Genomic DNA, 26,826 nt, shown 5'->3' with positions numbered 1-26,826 from the left:
AACCAACTGAATACCGTGGGTACTTACTTGGCAGATGTTCTAATGTGTGGATCTATTTGGACAGGAGTGTTGTAGGCGTATACCTCTGGTACCAATGTACTAAGAGGTATATCGACAAATGTATGTTGCCATGAATGTGCCAACGTCAGAACTTGGTCAGAATAACCATAGGCCGCTCATTGTTAGCCTCTCATACCAGAATGACTACATCTTGTCAGACTTGCAGAGCCTTTTTCAGCATCAATAATAACAATACAGTAGATGCAAGGAAAACAATATAGCGAAATATATATATATATATATATATATATATATATATATATATATATATATATATATATATATATATATATATATATATATATATATATATATATATATATATACTTTGTCACTTTATATCACTTTACTTTCCGTTCTAAATTCTTAACGCGCTGATCACTGTATCAGTGTTAAACACATCCGTAGTGCTTTTATGATAAGAGAACTAGGTGTTTATATCTGTAACCCGAGTGTTAGTAACAGTCTTAAGTAGATTTGTCGACTTTCTCTTCTAAACACATTTAATAAAGTGCTGGGATTAACTTTGGCTCTGATCCAATGACCCATATAGCAATTTAACACGGCTGTTGGCCGACATTGTGTCTAATTGGATGCCGGTTTATAGACGCTTGTTTGCCTTCTTGGAGTAAGATTGCAAGCTAAGGCGGCTTCCGATCTGAGCTGTCGCTCTACTATGACCACGAGGCGAAAATAACCGGCTCAAGAAACAGTTGCTCGAATCGCTTTCCTACAGTCGCCAGCTTTTCTGTTTGCGAGCAATATTCTCTTCCATTTCGATTTCATTTCTGTTGACAATGCCTGCTCAAGGTTTGCTCAAATTGTTTGACACAGGAGCACTGGAGAGCAATTGTTAGCTGTAGGGATTTCAAACAATCTGTCAGAGACACACGCCAGTGAAATCAATCCATCTAAATTTGGATTTCTCTATAAATATCTCTTTAACATCTTTCTAAATATATTATTTGGAATAGTGAAATCAAGCCCGTGATTCGTGGAATCGGGACGTAGTGACCACGAAAAATCTTTAGCGGGTTAGTGGAACAATTTTCGGCGTTTGACCTGTTGAAACAAATAAAGAAACAAAATGAATTTTTATGGCTTATCCTGATTAAGTCGCCAAGGATCTAGATCTCATTTAACTGATCCGCAGTCCAGATTTTCTTACAGGTCTCTCGATGTCATTCATGGGATTGTGATCCATGATATGCAACATAATTTCAGCACACCTGCTGTGTTTAGATTATACCTCAATGTGTAGATTTTATTTATTTGATTGGCGTTTTACGCCGTGTTTAAGAATATTTTACTTATACAACGACAACCAGCATTGAGGTGGGAGGAAACCGGACAGAGCCCGGGGTAAATCCCCGACTATCCGCAGGTTGTTGGAAGACTTTCCCAAGCCGGCATGACATGGACTTGAACTCAATGTGACCGCTTTGGTAAGAGACTCCTGGGTCATTGCGCTGCCCAGGTACGCTAACCACCTTGGCCACGGAGGTCCTAGATGTAGATTTTCAACATCTACGTACATGCTAAGATGTACACCAGGTAGTTTCTATACCTTTGTCCTAGTTATATCTCTGGACATAGAACGGGTCAGTTTGGTACACTTAGGTCTACAAGCTATACATTTACCTCAGTATGAACAACAGGTGGTTCCCATAAACCTGGGGGTAGGTCATTCTCCAAGTGGATCGGTTCACCTGGGTCTGTGGTCTTATACCCAAGGCATACAATAGGTAGTTCCGGGACACGCACATCTGGTTGTAGTTTTTACCTCTAGGTTTACAACAAGTAATTCCGGTACACCTGTGACTAGGTGATACCTCGAGAAGAAACACGAGTAATTTTGGCACACTTGAGTCTATATGGTTATACATGAAGACGTAAACAAGCACAACCGGGTCTAGATTATACCTCAAGCCGTACAATGGGTAATTTTAGTACATGTATGTCTAAAAGTTATACCTGAAGATATACAACAGGCAGTTCCTATAAACCTGGGTGAAGGTTGTATCTCTGGCTGTACAACACGTGTTTTCGGTACACCTGGGACTATGGTTTCATATCCGAAGGCATACCACAAATGTTTTCGGTACACCTGGGTCTATGGTTTAATACCACAAGTCATACACCAGGTGGTTTCAGTTTACCTGCGACTATGGTTTATACCCCAAGGCACACAACAGGTGTTTTCGGTACAACTGGGTCTTTGGTTTTATACCTCACTGCATACATCAGGTGGTTTCAGTTTACATGAGTCTGATTTTATACCCCAAGGCATACAACACATGTTTTCGGTACACCTTGGTCTATTGTTTTATACCCCAAGGCATACAGGAAGTGTTTACGGTACATATGAGCCTTTGGCTTTATACCTCAATGCATACACCAGGTGGTTTCAGTTTACGTGGATCTATGGTTTTATACCACAAGGCATACAACAAGTGTTTTCGGTACTCCTGGGTCTATGGTTTTACATCCCAAGGCATACAACAAGTGTTTTCAGTACTCCTGGGTCTATGGTTTTATACCCCAAGGCACACAACAAGTGTTTTCGGTACTCCTGGGTCTATGTTATACCTCAGATTGTACAGTTAACCTAGGTTATACATCATGACATACAACAGGCACAGCGATCTAGATTATACAGTAAGATGTATAACGGGCAGTTTAGGCATGTCTGGGTACATCTCATACTTGAAGATTTTCAGCATCTTGTTTCAGTAGATTTGGGTCGATATTAAAACCTCAAAACATACAAAACACATACATGTAGTTCAAGCAAATATAACCATCAACACCGTCAGCTCTTCGATAGATATATTTGTTTGTGGTTTTGTTTGTTCCCTTCGTGTAACATGACTTTATATATTGGACATATCATGACAGTCTCTCCCTGTATGGGGCTGCCTGAGAGGTTATGCTGAAACACCAAATATCTGGCATCCTAGCCATAGTATACTGATATCGGTTCAGCCAATACTTGGCTTGTCTTCCTTATCCGAGCGCCTAGCGGGCGAATATTTTTCCGAATGTCCATTAACTTAAGGCGTGAAACTGTCCTCGCTTTTGATAAAAGAAGATATTTTAACATTATCAGAACTGAAAGAATTATGGCGAGGAGAAGAATTCAGCCTGTTAGATGTCGGTTAATACGTTAAGATTTGTACATACATAAAATCATCAACTGAAGAAGTTGCATCACTATGAAACATTTCTTTCTTGGAATGGACAGATTAATTTGGAGACTTTAAAACAAAATGTCTCATTACTTGTGCATTTTCTTCATCAGATTCTTTCTGCTCCGGTGTGCAATCACCGTAAAAGTGTTTTAGGTTTAGCCAGCCATGAAAAACGCTACTTTGCGCAGAATTTTTCATTTCAATTTGAGGTGAACTGCTGATGAAATCGTCTTCTTTGCTGAACTTAACAGAAAAAAGTCCTGTTAATTGGTTTTAAAATTCCAATTGCCTGCCTTCCGTTCTTGTTTTCTCCAGTTCTCTAAGCATACACTTCCGAGTCAGTTACAACCGCTTTTGTCTGGGGCATCTTACACCAGTGACTATAACGTAAGCGGTGGGGATATATCACACTTGATTAATACACAGAAAACGTTATATTTTTCCGAATGTCCATTAACTTAAGGCGTGAAACTGTCCTCGCTTTTGTTAAAAGAAGATATTTTAACCTTTTCAGAACTGAAAGAATCATTGTGAGGAGAAGAATCGCACTAAAAAAACGGCAAAAGACAGAAACGTTATATAATTGTGCAACATTTACGGACGTTCTGCTCAAACCCATCCTGTTGACTCCAAGTTAAGGAATAACGGGTAAACGGCAATTTGAGGACAGAATGGGGTCTTTCCACTGGTGACAGTAAACACCAAAAGAAACGGCGGAACTTTTGACTGTGTCAGAAAGGGGTTTCCATTCTCACATTCGCCATTCAGCAGAGTATACAGGAGAAGAATGGCAGGACGAGAAATCACACTATTCTTCGTCAGTTTGCCATGGTTTATAAATATCTCCTTAATTTGATGTCTCAATTGTGTGACTGTTTTGGTTATGGCATTCTTGTGAGAGTCCGCAGTCAGTGGGTCTTGTTGGTCTTTTAATACAGACATATCTGATGAGGTCATCTACTGAGAGCCTGTCTGGTTAGAGGACCGTTCCAAACACAGTGAAATGATTCACCCGACTCACTTTCCAACTCACGAACATGCTTCTGTGTGAACGATCTGAATTGGGCAATGCAAAAGGAGTTCAGGAACCTCACAATCCTGGATGTCAAATCTGTCAAGGCCAGTCATTTTAAATTTGGAAGGAGTTCATGCTTTGTAAACGAGAAAAGATCTTCACAGCATTGTTTCATGCCTTTTTATACATTCCTTCAATATAAAAAAGCTTACCATGTACAGAGTAAAACCAGAGCAGAGAGGACACTGTAATTATTGGCAAATGGTCGCGTGAAACCGTTGAAACACGGCCTTTTGTCAGTTTACCTCATTTAGGGCTTTATTCTGACTGTTCATGTAAATGTTTAAACAGTAGCAAATTACACGCCCCCTGCGCAAGTCTTTTACTGTCCCTCAAATGCACTAGTTCTGCCGAAAGACTATCTACTTATATAATTCTATAACTTGTGAAAGTGTACCTCTGCAGTAAACAGGCCTGTACGAGGTCAGACTTGAAAAGCGATATCCTTGAAAACCACTGGCGGTAGATTTAATCGAATTAAACCATATTAATTATTGTATGACGATAAAGAGTGGATATAATAACCTGTGCTGATTACATTGAGCCTTTAGACAATAAATTCAAATGAAATTATAGTAAAAGACTTTGACATACATGAAATACGGCGTCTTGTCAAGTTACCTCAGTTAGGGTTTTAATCTCTGTAAATGCTTTAATAGTACCAAATTACACGCCCCCCTAGCACCATAACTCATGCAAAGTTATAAAAAGAAAAACATGTAGCGATTTTAATGCAATTTTTTTACGTCACTGGGCAGAAATCACTCAAAAGGCTGTGTTGTCACATTTAACGTGCTTAGAATAACATTAGAACAATGCAAATGGAAATGCCGAGATGAATATTGTCATCTAGTGTAGAGAAGTGGAAAATAGTGTCACCAAATTTCATATCATCTATTTTTCTTGTATAGACACGTTTACTGGTTGTTAGCTAGATGGTGTTTGCTATAGTAATACAAAAGACATTAGGTAGAAAGGTGAAAAGTGGCTCTGCCGAGTCTCCTTGGATAATGTGGTTAGATCAGGGATACTTTGGCAAGGCAGGCGGTCGATAGCAATGGTGTATATCAAGATAAAGTATACCAGGTTAGACTCAGATAGTAGCCTTGCTTGCATTTCAATCACCAGGAAACGCAGTTTCCCTCAGTGTCAATGGTTGTGAGGCCTTTGTGACTACTAGCAGTCGAAGACTAGTTTGGGCAATCTAACGTTCGTTGAAGTCCACTTGTCTCTCACAAGTATGTTATATGCACATTTGCATGCATTACACGTGGACATGGTTGGTTGTTTACGCCGGACACTCCGCCGCTCCACTCATAAAACACACCGCCGTTAGAAAAATAAAATATTCCTTGGGTCTTGCAGTAAATGATATTGAAGTAAATAGATAAATCAAGTTTTTGAACCTTCCCATAGCCACTGTACCTGGCTAAATTTTTTTTAACATTAACATAACCTTGAGATTATGAACAGTAAATGATCAATAAATTGATCATACATCTATAATGTCAACTCTGCAAATTCCAAACAAATTGATTTTTTGATTTTGTGTTTATGTAGGCCTACAGTGTGAAAATGCGTTGTACAAGTAATTGAGCTTTAAAGCTCTTGTCGCAAAAGTCCTTCAAAATTCACTTTTTCTAATTAAAGTGTAAAACAGAATTCTCTGGTGTCTCATAATTTTTCAATGTATTTGGCTGTATTTGGAAAATTTGAAAGAAACTAATTTTCCCACATTTGACGCAAAGAGTTTGGCAAGTGGCGGAAGGCAAATGCTATTCATTAAGACAATCTTCGCGGCGAGCACTGCATACAAGGCCCTGAATGACACAAAAGACAAATTCCCTCCCCGAGGGCGGAATCGAACCCTCCCCTCCAGTGTCATACCGATTGGGATGAACGAATGAATGCTTGCGGGTTTAAAGTCGTACTTAGCATTTTTTCAGACATATGATGACGAGAAGTCATTATGTCTCTGTACATGTACTGTGTCTTTTTGTGGCAGAGCGAGCACATGCCGCTACAGGGCAGCCACCACTGGAGTATCATGCCGAAGACACCAGACATGACACCCCACCCAGTCACATTTTACTAACACCGAGCCAATCAAGCTCCTCTGCTCCAACTTCTCAGTGCTGAGCGCCAAGCGAGGCAACAACAAGTACCATTTTTAATGTCTTAGGTATGATCCGACCTGGGATTGATCCCTAGTCTCCCGACTTCGATGTGGACACTGTTACCATATAACCTGTGGAAGACAGACATATTAACATCGCGTGTGCAACCTGTCCCTACCACACAAATACCGGATACAGTAATATAATTGTACAGTATATAGTGTTAGTCCAACTGACCATTGGATGTGTTAGAACAATGACGATGCTAAAAGCAAACGGTGTTAATTAAATGACAGATGGTAGCTGATTCAGAATCAAAGACGACACACACAGAGGATATAACACTGAATTTGATCAATATATCGGGATGAAAGGCGTAGGTGTTGTAGAGTTCTGAATATTGCAATGGCTCAATTGATGAAGTGCTTCCTTACAGAACTCCGGCAAAACAAAACTTTACAGTCATTTTAAAGATTAATATAAAATGTTATTTTCGAATCCCCTGCGAAATGGAAAAAAATTAGTTTGATTTGATATCTACGAATTTCTCTGACTACTGCGCTGAGAGCGGGAATATAAATGAAAAAGGTCTGTCATGTTATGTATATGCAATGACGTTCTCACCGGTGAACACTGGTCGATAAGAGCGGAGTGATCAAAGCTTATGGATGAACGCCGTTGATCTGAACGAGGACATATTCCTCCACACATCTTGTCAATCTTTTCTGCCCGACTCCGCTGAAGCAATGAATATCTTCAGCGATGCTCCTGTGCCTTGAATTTGACTTAGTTTTCCGCTCAGTCGACTGCCCGCACCACTGTCCAATCGATTAAAGATGCCCGTCGCCAGCATCCAGTCATTGACTTATATGAACACAACAGCCCGATTCCACTCTTAAAGTAATTAGTACTATAACGCAGATTTATTGCTTCTTTATAGGCCCACTACATCTGGATCCAAATCACTAAATGAGGCAGAAATGCAGTTTTTATCACATATGTAACACTGTGTCGGTTAACAAGTCCAATTAGCGGGAGACATGACATTGTGTAAGCACTGGCGCTCGTATTCGGCGGACCTATCAAGCAGCCTGAAATGGTGCTGTTCGGTGTAAATTACAGTGTAATACTTTCTTGTGTCATAAAGACTATGCCTGGCAATGTTAAATTCCCCAAGTACCTGTTGAAATGTGACCACAAACAATTGGAGAAGTCCCAACTTTCATCGACAATATACACCTGCGGTAAACGTTTTCAACCTTTGCACTTTCTTGCCTTAATTCATCCCTTCCAGTATAACTAAACCAATTAGAGGAGCGATTGTATCTCGTCGGGGTCAGCAGACGGAAAAGGGAGGTTTTCGAAAAGCTTGCCTATGGTGAGGACTTAGGCAATAGCCCACGCAAACTTGCCCCCATCTTCAAGAGGCGTTTTCCCCCTTCTTCCCTACTGTCTTAGAACGTAAACAAGATGATGCCCACGGTTCTTGTGTTGGCTTAAAATTGTGAAGTATGAAAAGTTTGCTGATTGTGCAGCCTTGACATTTCCACAAAGGGTTCTTCACAATCACGACTTGTCTTGCAATACGTTCAGCTTATGTGACGGTCTGGGAAAAAAAGCAATCCCGCAGTACATCGTAAAACATGACATTCGTCGACGGTTATGACGGCTGTACAGAATCTGGATATTTCTATAATTTCCTTTCGATTTCATTTCCTCTGTAAGAAACCCTCAAGCTAGATTAAAGATGATTGTCATCTTGAGCAGAAAGCTGGTTCAGTAAGCAGACGAGTTCTCTGTCGGTGACACGATTGCTGATTAACTTCACACTACATCACTGCCTTCTTGTCCCCTTAACCAGTCAGCCATGCAAGATAATCCTTGAGGAGAGTTTGGGTTAAACACTCATCTTACATCCACTTGTTAACCCTTGTCATAGCAGCTTAAACGTGTTACTAATGCTGGTACTTCTATCACTGACCACCAGTTCCTCTAGGGATGTTTTATAGCATTTCTTGCCACCTGTTGTCCCTAGTGTGTAGCTTTAGTTTACTATGTCAAATGTGAAGTCAAGGCTAATGAACAACGGGTCTCACTCCCCCCCATAGCCAGTTCAATTCTTTCCTGGTAACTGTGTTGTTCGGCAATTCGTTTGATGTTTTCAGACACTAAATTTTAACTATTAGAAGGCTCAGCACACCATAAAAATGAAAAATTCTTGAGTACGGTGTTAAGCAACAAACAAATAAATACCAAATATCAAAATAACATCAGTATTGCGTTGAAGTTCATTGTAGAGAATAACTTCGGTTTCAGTTCAAATTAAAGAATCGAACGACCAGGGAAACAGGATGTAGCTGAGCGAACTATGCGAATCAACAACCACGTGCCCCAAGAGGTTTCGATTTCAGCCCAGCCATAAACATGGAATTCCAAGATCAATGCGTTCTGTTTGTCCATGTGTCCTTGGTGACAAAAAGTGGTCGACTGTGCTCGTGATCAGTTATTCGGAAACTCACAAAATTGAAAGATATATAGCTGTAACTCTTGACACAATGGTTGGTAAAAAAATGCAAGATGGCGATATTTCTCAGCAGAAAGCAGTAGATCTCCCATGAAGACGTCACCTATATGTAGCATATATTCTGGGACAAAGGTGTTCATTTTTAAAAGGGTGCAAGTATTTGACCATTTACCAGCTATCACGTTGTCGTCGATGCTCTTTTTTTCTCTCAGTGCCGTTGGTCTTAATTAAATGTTGGTGTACTTCTTGGAAATCACGAATTTGTTTTGTTTATTTATTTCCTTGGTGTTTTCCGCCGTACTCAAGAACATTTCACTTATATGACTGTGGATATCATTGGAAGGGTGGAGGAAATCAGGCTAAGGCCGTGGGAAGCACGCGACCATCCTCAGGCTGCTGCTAGACCTTCCCACTTACGGCCGGAGAGAAGAGTTGTTTTATGGCCATTACATCGTGTATTTGTATTCCGTCAGCTCTACTTTTTTATTGGACTGCAAGCCTATCTTATCTATAATGAATACTTCATCTTTTCCCCCCTTGTCTTGCCAGAAAATAGTGTTAAGAAAACATATGAAAAAAGCAAGTCTTAAAGATGTTATCCATATGTAGCACAGATGGAATTTTGAGTAGTTTCCATTATTCATTTGAATATAGTAGAAGTCACGTACAACTGACAAATGTAACGGTGCATTCATTGATACTGCAGCTTGTGGATAGAAAGCTCACCATAGTGTGAGCTTCTTTTCATTCTAACACCACTCTTTTCTTAACGCTAACACTTATTCGTGTACAGTACTGCCATTGTTTACATGTAGTACCAGAATCAGAAAACACTGTTTGCTTTGTCAATAGTGTTTGCGTTGGCAGAGATGTTTGCTCTGAACTCACACCACCTGGTTTCAATATATAAAACCTATATTTGCCATGACAATAATTTGTATTATAACACATTAGTCACACTGCTTGTAATCATCCATTCACATCGCCACTAAATCCAGTAATATTATTTAATTATTTATCAGACTAGTATTTATATTAAACGCCATACCCAGGAATGTTTGATGGGACAAAATGTGAAAATGTGCTTATCTGCATGTGATTATCCTTATCCCTGTTCTACACAGCATAACAGTCAGCCCATCAACGTAGTGCTCAGGATAGATAGAATATACCGCCCATATCAAGATTATACACTAATCATATCCTTACTGATTGTGAGTTATTATCCTGTAAGACAAGGCCATGAACTCGAACAATTTCAACATAATGACCCAGATTATGACGCAAAACAATTCTTCTCTATCCCGCTGCGGCACCCTTCCCACACTTTTGGTAATTTCTAACAACAACAGTCTTAAATTAATCATAAAAATTTCACTATTTATGTCAGCTACATTTCTTTAGCTATTTAGTTGTATGAAATACAATATTTCAAAAAAAGTACAGAATGGTGCGCCACAAGGACACGTGATGAATGTTTTACATGATAATTTATACATCAGTATGATAAATAAAAAGAGATACGTGCGTTTTGTTCCATACCATTGTCATTGTCAAGGCTGTTTGACAAGGATTATTTATTTATTTATTTAATTATACTGGTGTTTGATTTGCATATATCTGACATCAGGAGAGCCTTGTACGACGACGGTCAGGTTAGTTAGGGGAGAAAACCTGACTAACTGGTGTCAACCACCGACCTTCAGCAAGTACATTACAAACTTTCTGATTTAAAGCCGCTCCCAAAGCCGCTCCCAAAGCCGCTCCCAAATTCTAGCCGACAATAAAGTGACAATAAATCTAGCTGATCTCAATGGTTGATTGGCTGACAATAAAGTTTTAAGTAAATAAGCCAGACAGTGAGCTATCATTAAAGTGTCAAGCAGCATGTGGTTGGCTTTTATAATTACAGCATAAAGAATGGTTTCCGTCGGTTTACAGTTTTGAAGCACGTTTAATATTTAATTCTAAGTAAAATAACGAAGGTTTTCACTGACCCCCTGATATCAGCAGTTTGCAATAGAGACAGGAAAATATGTATGTTTTTCACATGACCAATAGTGTCGAAAAAACAAACGTTTCTTTTAACATATACGGGCAAAAACAGAGTTTCACCCCAGTCAGCGTGAATATAAATTGAAATGAAAAAATGCAAAAATTCCAAGCACAAAGCTTTCGTCGAATTCTCCCGTCATTCAAGCTTAGTGGAACCGTACTTTCTAAGAAGTATTAACTTCTGATAGATCGGGGACAGATTGGAGAGAAGCTGTGGGATGGCTTGACATCTTTGGACGCATAACGGATGGCCGTGCCGTGTGAGAAGACGTTTATCTAACTATTCATTATGTTATCTCTCTCTTACATGTGCCCATAAAATAAATTACTGAAACTCGGCGATTCTGACCGTCCTAAGGTTTCTCACTTTACTTTTTCATTACTTAAATTTGATTTGTCTCTGATTCTCGTCGTTGATGCCTGTCTTTGTAAGTTTTCAGTTGAAACTACTTCAAGAAAAAGCTTCTTTTCTCATCTCCTCTCAGAAACATAGATTAGGCAGAGGCCGAATCCGATACGCCATCGGTGTATAATGTGGATAGTACTCCAATAGTATTAAACTCTTTTGAGATCTGGATATTGCTTACTTCCTTGCAGCTATGACGCACATATCTTCCTTTGTCACCACATCCCACCGGCATTCACCTCCAAATATTCCAAGCTTCAAGGGGCAAAAGCTGTTAGTTTCGGAATACTTAGCAATAATAATCTGGGAATATTCTGATGTGCTTTGCTGAAGTCAAGCAGCCCTTGTACAACGAGAGGAGGCCAAGTACTATTGATTTCACGTTGTGTTCAATGATCAAATATAATGTCATTTCCTGGCGAGGCGGGTCCAAATCAGTTTGTCCTCATCCACCTGTTGCTTGACAATATTTGCCCTTTCAGGGCGTTAGATACTTGCAGTGACCCATTCAATACCCTTTCCCCAGTTTTCATGGTAAATGATCTAATTTAACAAATAAACATATAGAGGTCAGATAAGCGTTATACTGGACGTGTTACATCAGAAGAGATATGTAGATATCTGTGTATTAAGTTACTAGACAGATTACTATCCAAGACTATATTTTAGTGCATGTTCGTAATATCCCTATCTTCCCCGAAACAAATGAATACAAGATACAGCTAGAAACTAGTTACCTACCACAGATCACCATGTTTTCTTCCTAATATGCATTATATAAGACGATCATTGTTTCCTGAGTTGTCGTTTCTGTCTTGCTACAGACACGTGATCGAGATGGAATCAGTGAGATAATTCTAGGCGGAAATCTTTTGTTCAATGCCTCTAGAGACTGAAGGAGGATATTCCCGCTGGAAATCTATAGTCTAAATAATTTGGTGTATTAGTTTTCCGCGTGTGCGCCAGAAGGATTAGCACGAGGCGCTAAGTCTGTCGGGGTGTGACCAGAGCTGCGCTAACACGTGTAAGCTGCAGCCAGTCAGAGCGGAACCGCCGGCATTTCTACCAACCCTCGCACTACCGACGGCCTCTACCTCCTATATAAAGACAAACCACTTTGCTACTCGGAACAGGCAAGTCTTCTCTCTTTAAGTTGATCTGGATGTGTTTTTATTGAGCTTCGACGTCGGAGCCGAATATGACTTTGTAAGGAAGCAAACCATTAGTCGAAGCCTGTATTTGCCCCGCTTGTAGAGTATCCAGCCAGATATACTTTTGTCTTGAGCGAGTTTATCGCGGGACTAGATTACCTCCGTCACCTCTAGTAATACAGCTTCCCTGGTCGCTCACACCAGCGTATTGCGGCCTACCTTATAGATATGCGTTATGATGATTTTTACTAGCGCAAGGTGTTAACTTCACTCTGCCTCCTGATATCCTTATCACCGGGACAGAACTAAAACTCCAGTCTCTTCTTTCGCTTCCAGGAGAAGAAAAATGATGTCCTGCCAGCACTCGTGCAAATTTTTCTCCCTCACAGTAGTTTTGTGCTTCACCTTGTCATGTGCATTTCCCCGTGGTACGGCTAACTGGTCCCCGGCAGGAGCAGAGGCGCAACGTCAACCATTCCCTCTTATAAACTCACTGTTTAGTTCATTATTACGTGCACGGATTCGACGTTTGGACCAACTCAGAGGTAAGTTCTTCTTTCATGTTGTCAATTACCATTTTATTCCTGAGAATTTTGAAGCTTTACGGCATGGAAGTCTGCATAAATCGGAAATACATTTATCAACGTTCACAAACGTCCCACCTAGGTACAAAAGAGGCAAAACAATCCTTTTTCTCCTTGAATATGTCCTGCAAACTTGAATATGTCCTGCAAACTTGAATATGTCAAAACTTGAATATGCCTTGAAACTTGACAAAAGTTTTACTTGCTTACATGCTTACTTTCAAAAAACATGGGCTTATCGCATCGTGGTATTTGATATATTTGTTTTCAAATGGAATCATTTTCGCCGTTGTCCATGTGACAAGAATATAAGCTGTTTACTGAGAGTATACTTGTTATGTTTGATAGAAAAAAATTGACGATGCGTTGTCTTCGTTTTTCAGTTTCTGGGGCTTCGTCACTGTTTAAAAGGATAGGTGAGTATATCATGTGCCTCTCCCCGTGGACGTTATAAAGCCAGATGTAGTGGACTAGCTAGGGTTTCACATACCACATCACTAACTCACCTAATGTACGAAGGAGCATTGATGAACATACTGGTTAAGTGCTAATTTCTTCACTGATTGCCTCCAGCAGGGTTCAATGCACCTGAAAATTAGGAATGCGAGGAATACTGTAACTAGCTGAGTAGACAAAGGAGCAGCCTATCCATCATGTTTGCTACATAAATTAATACTCTAACCTGGTGAAATAATACAACGGAGAAAACAAGGAATGGGTTGAGGCCAACGAACTCTCTCAAATATCATAGGATACCTGAAATGAAATGAAGTGGTAACGTTTTTGTCAGAAAAATGTTTTGAAAATCCTATCATTGTAGAAGGAAACAGTTTTCTCTCTATTTCCCCTGTTTACACGTGAGTGTCAGAGAAGAAATGCTCGGTTTGCCTGCCTCTCAAGAGACGCACTCTCTAAGTAACACATACCATTACTTCTACGGGAAGTGATATTTAATCCAATTATTACGACGAAGATGGGTTCTTCTAGGGCCAGAGACTTTTTTGAAATTGCGATCTCAGGCTTGACAGAAATAATTAAGAAAAAACACCTCATAGTGGCTTTTATTTCGTTATCGGGCTGTCCTAATCGCCACATTGCACCTTTCCCTTGTCCCAAAAAGACGCCTGTAGATTACATTTACAGAAAAACAGGTGCGCGAGATTATATAATATACTTTCCTGCAGGAAATACAGTAAAGCTGAAAAATGGTCGTGGCTACAGTGATTTTTATGTAGTTAGCAGGTTATGAGTTAGTTTCTAGAGAAAACCGAGATAGCTGGGAGGTTGACAGGATTTGAGTTTAAACGTGAAAATGTATGCTTCGTAACTGAGACAGATTTTCTGCATGTACGAAATTTTCAAATGACACTTCTCACTTAGCTTGATTGTTCACTTCCAAAATGTATACAAAGTAAAGGGGTCCTTTATTAAAACGTCTATTCAAACAGCACGGCAACCAGTCTCTTCGGTATTACGTCGCCGTGCTTTTTGGGCATCAGTACAGTTAAATAAGGTTTTTTCAAGTTTACGTGCCTCACGTGTCTTAAAAGTAAGTAGAGTGGACAACACGATAATCACAAGACCAGTTGATGCAAAATGAAACCTTTGAACAGATCCCAAATATGACAATCATCACGGCCAGTATGCCACACCTGTGCTCTTGTAAGTTTTCAGTTCTATCATAGTTAGGAACTGCATAGTTGATTATCTTATACTGTAAACTGTTGAAGTTTTTAAATCTGATGATTGCTCTGGTTTACAAGTGAATGAAGGTTCCACCATAATGCTGGCCGCCGTCGTTTAAGTGAAACATTTTTCAGTACAGCGTAAAACACCAATCAAATAAATAAATAAGTATATGAAGGTTTAGTTGACCACCGGGCTAACCCAACCTTCACGGGGTCATACTAAAATGAAACCGTGGTAAGTTCCTTAATGGTTTGCCCGTGATGTGCAACAAAGAGTGACAGGCTTATGTAAAGTACTGGAAACGTCACAAGAATGGTGTTGGAGATGTAGCGATGATGAGCTTGATTTTCTTCATTTAGACGCTATCTCCTCTCAGTAGACTATCAATCGCCTTTAATCTCAGTTGCTTGTTGTGAATATAGACATTCCAGATCTCTGCCACCCTGTTTCATCGTCACTATATTTCTTTGAACCTTAGCATCGAGATTTGCTGTTTGAAAACGTAAATGGAATGAACATTTGCAATGAAAGCGCGACTGAGATACGCTGCCAAGGGAGATGAAGCGATACTGATGGCTGCCGTTTGGCACACAGACTGCCTGAGATAAGAATACCTGTATTAACAATAAGAGCAATGACCCTATCCATTTTAGGGAAAGACCACTTCAATGATTTTGATATTGATTTTATTTGCGAGTCTAGAACATTTCTTGAGCCAACACACTATCATTGAAGACTTTGATTGCTTATTTTTACATAACTCCGTCCTAATTTCTTACTTTTCTTACCAGAACTTTGTTAGCACTATGGTGGTTTGTTTCGAACTTTGTTTTAAACGTGACTGATCTTGCAATTATTGGTTTGGAACGTCCAGTTTATATGGTTTACGATAGGTATACAAATGTTACGACGCCTAGATTCATGAATACATTTTGCACATTTTAACCATTGATTGTCCGAACAATACCTTAGAAGCCGCCATGGAAATTTTCTGCGTACGGACACACCAACTCAAAATATCAATTCTGAACGAAGATTAAGTACATGCAAACTACATGACATCGTATGATTTTGTTAGCCTGCATAGGATGCTTTTTTATTTTCTGCAATGTACAACAGAAGATGTACAGGAGCTAAACTGACCATGTACATGTCACGAGTAACTTCTTCATGGCAGATATATGAATTCTGATTCCGTGCAACATTTTGGATTTAATCATAAACCTTAATGGTAGTTACACAAAAAGCTAAAATAACTTAAGAGGCAGATTTCAGTCGATATGAAAAGAAAACAAACCTACACTGATATAGTACTTATAGTTCAACGTATCAAATGAATTCCACTCACAAAATCACATGGTGTTGTCACTAAATTTCAATTAAATACCTTTTTAAATTTGGCAACAGGATTGCTGATTTTTGTAGAAATTAAGTTTTACTCAAAAAAGGCATTCTACTAAACTCATTTTGATCGGGGTTTACATGATGAGCGATGTTTGTTTTTGTTATAAATTCTATTATTGTAGCCTATTTTGTTTTTTACACATTTCAGCATGGTTATATATGTACTTGATGGTGCGTTGACAAGGTTAGATCAGCTGAAAAGTGACACACACTGTTGTTAGTCAGAAAAATGACGAATGGCACATTCTGGTAAAGTCAATATGTCGCTAACATTTGTAGCTAACATCTGACAGAAACGATATGTCGCGACGAGATGGCTAAAATTCTGCCTCAGTGAATTTGAGCCATGATTATTCGTTATATTAGTACACTGTACACGTGCCCAGGCTTTGTGACCAGCTAAGTTCTTTAATTTACATCTCGGCAAGCATTCGATCCATTCATGTCTGTTGTAATCGCATGAAGCTATAACTCAGTAAGGATCTGTAGATATAAACCACACCCAGACTTTACCAGCTTAATGCTCAGCACTCGGAAATTGAAACTCTCATGTTATATACTTATATCCGCCATACTGCACATTCCGAATGCTTGACAGTCCACTTCGCTCGTGTGATCGTTTGTGTAGCCGAACGTTTCTTGCAGACCATTTGTCTTCCAGCAATGTAGTGTACATATTTGTAAGTGAAAAAATCTGTCAGTGACTTGCCTAAAGTCAGTGGTTTTATCACGGGTGATGTACGTTTCTCCACCCAATAAACTTACAACCGTCGTATAAATGAAAAGTATGCAATAAACAACAATCAAACAAGTAATATAGTATGCTTGATAAGCCTATATTGGACTAATAATGCAGATGCGCTACGAGTTAGGGAATGAAAGTGACTCGAACGAATGTTATTGGCATGAATGTCATTCACGTGTCATTACTGATATATAGATTTTCATGTGCAAAGCTTTGATGGTGATATATATTTATCATACACATAATAAATGACGGGCTTAATAAATGTCCAAAAACAATTGCGAAAGACGTAGTCAGTCAATGTGTTGAGCAACTCATTATTACAGTACAGTTTTATTATAGTTAGTTTTATCATTTGCTCATGAAATTTGCACGCAAACGCTTCCTCCGCGCGATTGGATATGCAGTATCAGAATTGTTTCTGTTCTTAATCATGCTGGTTTATTAGTAAAGTGATAATTTGAACCATTTCCATAAATATTAAATTCTTTATTGCATGCATTCATTACTGGTAGTTTCATTTATTTCAAACTGATCTAGTGATAATTTCTAGGTAGTTACAGTATAAAAACATAGATTTGTATTGTTCGAATAAGACAAACTGGTTTGAAGTGAACCTTGTGTGACTCTGGCCTTGTTCGTTTCTTCCAGTCGATGTACAGGAACGGAAGAAACAAGTCAAGCCTCTTAGATCGATTTATCAGTGCATGCCATAAATATATAAAAGAGATTTCAGTGTGGCGACCAGATTGATGATAAATCAGCTATTATTTGAAAGCTGCGTTAGTGAAACTTTTCTCAATTTCTTATATTTCTATTCACGGCTCAGTCCCATGGGATATTAATTCAGTCGGAGGGTGGACTGACATCTTTGTCATCATGTAGATGATTCCTGGCTGAAGATGCAGAATTTGCTGTTTTAATGGATTAGATTTCATTTTAAACACGCAATTATTTTCTAAATTAATTTCAAAATAAACTAATTTGAGGATCCAGATAGCCAAGGGCTTAAGGGTTATCGCACAGCGTCTATACTAGGCACTGCTCTTGAAGGTGTTAGGTTCGAAGAAACATCCCGCTGCGTCGGCTTCAACATGGCCAGGAGGGTTCTCAGATACCTCGAGAGATGCAGTCGTTTATGCCAAGTTTCTTTTTTCGCTAAAACTTATCCAAGTGCCCAAACTAAATAAATAAATTACATTTGATACAGCCATCTGCATGACTACATTGTTTTTAGGTTCTGTTCGAAGAAAACTCTGCTATGTGACAATGAATAATAACAAATTTCAATGGATTTGGATGAAATGCTTTGTAAATCCACTTTCAAAAAAGCCTGGCAGATTGAAAGAAATAATAACTAGGCCTAACTACTTTTTATTTCTTACATCATGAAGTAATTTTGAGTTTGGTTAAGTTGGTTTGTTGACTTTTATGAAACGAGCGACAACAGCATTGCCAAATAATGGAGTGCCATCGACTGTGAAATGTTTTATTATTAACTTAACAAATATGTACCTTCAAAATCTAACCAATAAGTAATGAATGTATAAAGTACAAGTTAGTTCAGACTATAGTGCCGAACAGAATGTAAAATCGTAATGGCTTTCCATAAGATGTAAGTATATTTCACTGCTAGATTTTAGCTAAAGAAAATGTGTAGATTTTTCTCTGGAAATCCTTTGTAAATTTCACTGCAGTTTTTGTTTTCTGTTTTTTTCTTTTTTCCTGTTATATCATTTCTTTCCTCCGCTTTTTATATGTTGTTGTATAGCAATACCTGGCACGATTTCAGGCTGTAGCAGGACCAGCCACGTACACCTACGTTTTTGGACTCATCTTTTATATGAAGTTCTGCATGGGTCCCATCTGTTATTTAACACGTCGATCTTAGAATTAACCGCTACAATATTGTACACCTGTTAAGCATTGTGGTGTCTACCTCTAATGACAAAGGCCACTGTCATCTTTTATAAGTGTTATGTAATAAGGTGTCTGTTTTTAACAGTAAAGGCCACCACGCACTTGAACTAGTGTACCTCTACTGACGGAGGCCACTGAAATCATGTATGTGTTATGTAGTTTGGTGTCCATTCCTAACGGTAAAGGCCACCACCAACTTATACTAGTGTACCTCTAAGGACGGAGGCCACTGAAATCATGTATGTGTTATGTAGTTTGGTGTCCATTTCTAACAGTAAAGGCCACCACCAACTTATACTAGTGTACCTCTAATGACGGAGGCCACTGAAATCATGTATGTGTTATGTAGTTTGGTGTCTATTCCAAACAGTAAAGGCCACCACCAACTTATACTAGTGTACCTCTAAGGACGGAGGCCACTGAAATCCTGTTTGTGTTATGTAGTTTGGTGTCTGTTCCTAACAGTAAAGGCCACCACCAACTTATACTAGTGTACCTCTAATGACAGAGGCCATTGAAATCCTGTTTGTGTTATATGGTATGGTGTCTATTCCTAACAGTAAAGGTAACCACGCACATGTACTAGTATGGTGTCTACCTGTATAATGTTACAGACTTGGTTGCGGATACGTATATAAACTGGTTCATATTAAGTAGTGTTTAAAATGTGGCCCTGCAGGTAAAAAGCGCTCAGGGAATTCCATCTGTATTAACTTTTGCATCGGTGCAATCCATCTTTGCTAGACAGCAATGTCAATATCTCCAACAGGAGACCTGGCATGGATTGCTTTGGAGAGGTTAAGTGTAGGGGCGTCGTCAATAGCCGATTGTCGCATGGCTGTTTACAGGAAATAGAAAGAATGTTTTACTATTATCAATATTGAAGACCCGTGTAAAAGATGGTTCAGGCGTATATAACAGCTTTAGAAAGCATACGGAAATAGCCATCAAGTGATTATTAGTTTAGGAAAAACCAGCACCCTGCGGGAAGGATTATTGTAAATAGCACGAAAAGAGCTATTATATTCTGTTTTTGGGCTTTAAAAGTTTGCGGTAATCCGTCAAATAACATCTTAGAAACTACTTCCCAAACAGAGAAGGGTTATTAAGGAATCATGCTAGGGGTGAAACTTGTACACGCATTCTTGCCATTAAGGCTATTTAATGTAGATTTATAAAAAAAACTGAATGGTTGAAGCATTTCATAAGAAAACCTGTTGGCTACAAATGTTCACTTCCATTCAATGATCATACCAGCAGGTTTCGTCCACTTCTGAGCAATGGAACAATAAGCTTTGTCACAAATGCCATTCGTCTGAGGTGGGGAATATATTTGTGGTTAAATATTACATTATGTGGGGAGTTCCTCTGATCTTCACCGATATCCGCCTGTGGTGTATCTTTTGTGAGATTTCCTGTCGTGGCCACCAAACCTATAAATACTTTATCAGCCACCTGTCAGGAATATGCTCACATATACCGCATATACTGAATAGGTGCATTTGAGTTGAAAAGATCAAACTTCACATGTCTTGGTTAAAATTTCATTCTCGTGAAAGAAATATCACTCGCAGAGTTTGAAAACAACGTTAACTATTTTCTCGGTCCAATAAAATGCTACTTTAACCAGAGATTCCCGCAGTAGCCATTGTCTGGCGGAAGCTTTCATGATGTTTGCAACGGGCCATTAACAACACTTTAGAGCGGCAGACGTTTGATTGTGGCTGAGGCTGCTTGGATATGCGCCATTTACAATCAAACGAATTTGGATTTTGATACTAGTGCTGGTGTTAATGTTATTGCCCGTTCGTCCAGGTTGCATAGCTATAGGCCCACAGAGTTTGCATAAAACGTCATACACGTAGTAGAACAATAGCTTATCCGCTTTATTGTGGCCACGTCCATATGTCAACATTTATGAAGGATCCATGTGCCCACATGGCTGCTTTATTGCTCAAGTAGCTCCAGATTTCATATTCCCGTAAAACGTCTACAAAAACCTGTGTAAAAAAAACGTGATAGGAAACGGTATCCCACGCTATGTAGGATGTGAACAAAACCACGGCATTTATCAGCTTTGATCGCACCGCGGTCAACTGCTTCTTTTCCTTGGGAAGATTTCACAGTCTCAACTGGAATTGAAGAAATTTAAGTTCACAGTTACTGCGGGAATTGTCCAAAACCAGTCTCCCTCTTCTTCACTCTCAAATGAAACCGTGAAAAACTGTCCCACGAAGTTACTAGCATTAAATCAAACATAGAGGACATCTAGGATTCACGTTAGATACCATGCCAACGAAGTTACTTTAAATATTTCCTTACATTCTTGTTTAAGTTCACTGAAAGTTTAAAAGTTTCACGTCAGAACAGTACTTCCCGTTTCGGCATATTTACTCTTTTGTGCGCTGTAATATCTATTTTATGTTGGAAATGTTAGTATAACTGCAAAGTGTTTCCACTGTGCTTCCTTTTTCGTGTGCCTATTGACTCTCGGGTATGTATACCTGGTGTACATTATTATATAACAAAACATATCTTGATTATAAGATGGAAATTACATTATTATATGACAAAATATTTCTTGATTATAAGATGGAAATTACATTATAATATAACAAAACATATCTTGATTATAAGGTGGAAATTACATTATTATATGACAAAATATATCTTGATTATAAGATGGAAATTACATTATTATATGACAAAACATATCTTGATTATAAGATGGAAATTACATTATTATATGACAAAATATATCTTGATTATAAGATGGAAATTACATTATTATATGACAAAACATATCTTGATTATAAGATGGAAATTACATTATTATATGACAAAACATATCTTGATTATAAGATCGAAATTGCTACTCTCGAGAAGGAAAAAATCATCCAATAATGTTTCTCTTCTTTCGAGTGGAAATTTTCATCCGCTAATCTAGCTGTACCGGGTCCTCTAATAGTGTATGGCGGGGGAGCTCTCAGATGATGATCAGCCCTTGACGTATGAGATTGTGAACAAGATCGAAGCTTTCTTTTCATTGGCTTTGGTTTTTTCAGCTACATGTACCTGCCAACGTGGGCTCTACAAGACTTCCTTTCCTCCAAACCTGACCAAAATCGTAAACGTAAAATAGTCTTTAGCACGGACTTAAATATAGAAACATATGGGAAAAAATAACAGAATACGCTATATTCAACAATCCTAGTCTTTATGAATGAAAGCAAATGCTAATATTGTATAGCCGCATACTACGTTACAACACATTCCATAAACCGAAAATATATCCACACTATTAAGATATATGTTCTAATTGCTGGAGTTACTCCTATGTCGGCTTTTTTGAAGGCCTCTACATGGTATTGTATTTTTTTTTGTTTTGTTTTAGTGTCACTCATTGATCACTTGCCTGATCTCGTTTACTGGGCATACATATAGACTCTTATGCCGGTTAATGCGTCTATATGACCAAACACTCTAACAAACAAACCGTTGTTTACTTCTGTACTACTTACTCGATACATTATACATATTTCTTCTTTGAATCAGTAGCGAGGGAACTACTGAATAAATTATAATATAGCAACACTTACAATGTAAGAAATATACCCTGGGGATCAATATGGCGCTCAGAAGCCACTTAGTGTAAGCTTAGTGTTTGACTTTTACCTACCACACATCCATAGAGCGTAGGAAAGTGTCATTAACTACGGTTGAAAAAAAACTCAAAGGACAAGTTTCTTTGCTCTGCCGAACTATGAGAACAAACTTTTTCTATACATTTAAAATCGAGTGCATCCTGTATTCTATCCTGCTCAGTGTGCTAAATGAAAGTTACCATCCGTGTGTGTTTTATAAACCTTTAAGACGTTATGTTGCAAGTCAGGCCATTCATTGAGTTTTAAATGCTGATTATCAAAGACCTGTATGACAGACAACAAGGAAGTGAATGTACTGAAAATTTTAACACCGTAGAAGATGTGTTACGACTCTCAATAGTGTACGATTCTGACGTGCAGGAGTGATTAAGTAAAGCAAAGACTGTTAAATGTATATATACTTAAAACAAGTTTCTGGAAGCCCTGAGTAAGATTTGAGTAAGTCGCACACGGTGTTGCCATTCCGCATAAAGGTCAAGTGATTTCTTTACCGTTTTGTTTGACAACCAGTCGTGTGACCACAAAGTGTCCATCTGGTAACATCTGTACCACGAAATTTTATGTCACCATATCGTGTGTGACCTCAATGTGCCCATTAGGTAACATGCTCATCACCCAGTTTCACGACGCCCAATCACATGTGATCATAAAATGTGCATCTGGCAAAACCTTTTCCATGTATCTTCGTAACACCCAATCAAATGTGAGCACAAGTGTCTACCTGGTAATGTGCCTCTCAATCACATGAGATGGCAAATCTAGTAATAGTTTTACCACGTAACTTCGCAAAGCCCAGTAATATGCGATTGATGTGTAGCGCACTTGGACATCAGAGTTACCTACTTATGTTTATGGTGTGATATCGCTCTTTTGTTAAAACCTCTTAGTGTATGTGATTTCATAGGACGTTTTCGATTTTGATTTCAACTACCTGCTTTCCTTAAGCGATGTCCCGCGACACACGTGGCTCAGACATAATGTGTTGCCTTTCCTTGGCTTTTAACCTTTGGGTGATTTCTAATAGCAAAATGTAATTTACATTTACACCTGTAAAATATTTTGTGAGTTGGTACGCTGCAAACCAATATCTCAAATGCGAGAAAATCTCTTCCTGAAAATGTTTCACAAAACTGACATGTTGTACGCTAATGAATATATTCTGATACTCATAGGAATAGTGTTTTTTTTTCATTTGGTAAAAACATATTTTTATGTCATTTTGTGGGATCGCTATGATTAAAATTTGGCTTGTTGTCTGTAACCCACGTGTGAAAATCAGGATATGGAGGTATTTGCGCACATCATTTGTTATACACATCAAGAATTTGACCCAGGAAATACTTGGTCAATAATCTAAAACATCAATCACCAATCAATTTCCGGTGAGTTTATCTGTGAACAAAACCGTTAAGAAACGTCTAAAGTACTGTTTCATACTGATTCATAATAATTTGTTTTCTTAGCGTTAACTTACCTATGTATACATTCGCGGGAGCGGCTGCAATTAGAGACCGACGAATTTTAATCTGTTCTTGGAACACATCCTCAGAATAAACTTTTGAAAATTCAACATGGATTTCTGTAAAAATTTTATGTCACCTGTATTGAAAACAAGACACAAATACTGGTATTTTCATTGTGTGTGATCTGACATTCTTTTAGTCTAACTCTCGTTCAACTTTTAGGTTTGTATTAAAATCCGAACTTTCCGGTCTATTTACCAGTGACGCATGTAATGGTAGCCTCCGAACGTCACATCCGTCATCGAATGTCACTGCAAAATACTTTACTTATTAGGAATACATTTTCCCTAATATGGCGGAAATTAAGGGCGTTGGGATATGTTTCCAGATTGAACATGGATACAAAAGCTTCAGGCGAACGGTCTATAAATCGAGCACTATTTTAAAACCATAGAGTAGGGCTAATGGGCTACAGGCAATGGCGGTCTCACGTCCGGAAAACCGGAACCAAGCTGATCTCATTAGATTATTAAACTTTTAAAGATTAACGTAAGTCTGACTTATTGTTTCTTATTTTACACTTTCATATCGTGTCCATTTCCAATTGTTTCAGGTATAGCTGGGCTTGACAACATGGATGCAATAACAACCACATTGGACCGAGCTCGAAATAGAACAGGTCCACAGCGCATGTCCATTCGGCTGTCCATGGCAGATCTGCGCCGGCTGATGGCAGCCGGACGATAACTCCACTGGCAGAGGCTGGTCTCCTGACTGCCCGCTATCTCGGAAACCAGCCAAGCACCTGATCCTCAATCTAGATCTGTTAATGACTTAATGCAAGAGCCTGTTGAGCCGATCTTTGATAGACTCTGTGATTTGTGGGGCGATCATTTCCTCGGAAAGGACTTCTGACCAGTTCAAGTGGCATAACGGTTGGTTAGAACTAACTAAAGTGCGCCTAAACAACCAGACGCCGACACAAGCGGTGCCTTAAAGCCAAAAGAAAAACATCCTGATATCCGGTAATCGCTTAACGTGTGTCATCGGCCTAAAGCAAGAGTTATTGTTCAACGATTTTTTACAAAGCAATTTAAATGCAGCGAGCTATTAAGTGGGAGCCAACAGAAGAAAAAGTAACAAGAGGATTGTAGAATCCTGTTTTTTGTCCACGTACTACAACATCCCTTTACAACATTATATCCAAGCCGGATTATTCATAAGCAAATGGTGAGAAAACTGATTATATCTCAGTTCGGATATTTGAAATGACCAAGGTTGGGGGAGCTTGAAATGAGGGCAATTAGTACTGAGACCTGATCAAAGAGCCAGTTGTTGATGAAGAGGTTTAGCTGTTGACAATGTGGTCATCTACACACCTCAGGCCGCACAGACTTCGCGCTTTGATGTAGTTACCAGTGAACGCAGGTGGGTTGGCAATCCACTTATGTTGTCTGTCGTGAGAACCCAGCAGCCACAAACGGGATTAACACAGCCGGCCAGATTGACACCATCGCCGGTTAAACTCGCCCCACGCGCTGATACCATTAGGTTCGGCTTGACCAGCGGTAATTTACACCAGATTTATTTCTTCACCAGTTTCCAGATGACGAGATATTTATTTCCGTTTCCACGTACAACTCCATGTACACGGCGCTAGCTGAAGGGTTACATACATACCCACTTGACTTTGTTATTGACAGCCTTTTTGGATGCTTTGATAATTAGGAATGGGCGACCATCTAGATTGCTAAATCAGATAGGAGATGTATTCAGGGGTTGAAAATATAAAAATGCCGTACAGACGTTTCAATGCCAGTGTTTTCTAGTTGGACAGAGTTTGTGTAAACTGATTTCCTTTCGCTTCAACTGCAGAATTAAGATTATCACCTAATCTAATAAACCAGAAGAGAAAAATTCTATGAAATGGAATGGAGAATGAAATAAGATATTTATGTTCTTATATTAATTATTATAAAGTTCCTTGGGTCACATTTGCCTAAGGCCATTTGGTACCAAAATCGTAGACCTCTGGCTTCAAACAGCCAGGCGTTTGTCTCTTCTAGTAGGGACCCCGTGCAGAGAATGTCTGAACGATTCCCTCTAGCCAGATTTAAACGCTGTCAGGTCACATGAGAGTACATCAGTGGGTTTCTCAAATGGCCTGTTGCCTTAACTGGTTTGATCGGTAAATAAAGTGATTTGTCTCACAAATGGATGAAATGTAGTCAGTAATTTGCAGATGGTGTGGAATTGTGATCTGTGTCTTCATTTGTATGTGCTGATATTGGGCCGGATGGTTATTCTCTGTTAGACGCTCGGTAATGGGTATCAGCCGGAATAGGTCATTACCGGTGATAACGTAAAGTCCATTTACCGCTGGCAAAAATCTAACGGTTCTTATGCCTGCGCACAATTACCATTCTTAACGCTGTGCAGCATGTTGTAGCGGGATGTTACCTCTCACCTATATAGCTACAGGTAATATAGCTGATGGCAACGGTTTCCTTGATACGCGATACACGCACGAACTACCACGTGTTATCATCAATAGTTAGTTGTACTCATTTCTGAAATGGATTTACTTTTAGACAACACATGAAGCAACTTAAGGATTAAATTTAAGAATTAGTGCACAAGCTAGATTTGTTAGTCCTGACGGGTTTGATTATCTAAAAGACAAATTACGAATTTACCTTTGGATGAAATTGTATTTTACACAAGACTACATTTATTGATTAAGCTGTTGTAGACCAATGAATGTCTTTGTGGAAGGA

General features: G+C 38.9%; 1 protein-coding gene across 1 annotated transcript; it reads left to right on the top strand.

Annotated features, from left to right (window-relative positions):
• The first annotated feature begins 12,601 nt into the window (after positions 1-12,601).
• LOC135468973 (uncharacterized) lies at positions 12,602-26,232 on the top strand. Its single transcript, XM_064747477.1, has 3 exons — positions 12,602-13,124; positions 13,547-13,579; positions 24,663-26,232. The coding sequence occupies exons 1-3, from the start codon at positions 12,926-12,928 to the stop codon at positions 24,794-24,796; spliced, it is 366 nt and encodes a 121-aa protein (XP_064603547.1). The 5' UTR covers positions 12,602-12,925; the 3' UTR covers positions 24,797-26,232.
• Positions 26,233-26,826: the final 594 nt, after the last annotated feature.

Source organism: Liolophura sinensis, chromosome 6 (assembly GCF_032854445.1).
Source record: "Liolophura sinensis isolate JHLJ2023 chromosome 6, CUHK_Ljap_v2, whole genome shotgun sequence".
Classification (NCBI taxonomy): Eukaryota; Metazoa; Mollusca; class Polyplacophora; order Chitonida; family Chitonidae; genus Liolophura; species Liolophura sinensis.
This window is presented reverse-complemented; position numbering and strand designations above follow the sequence as displayed.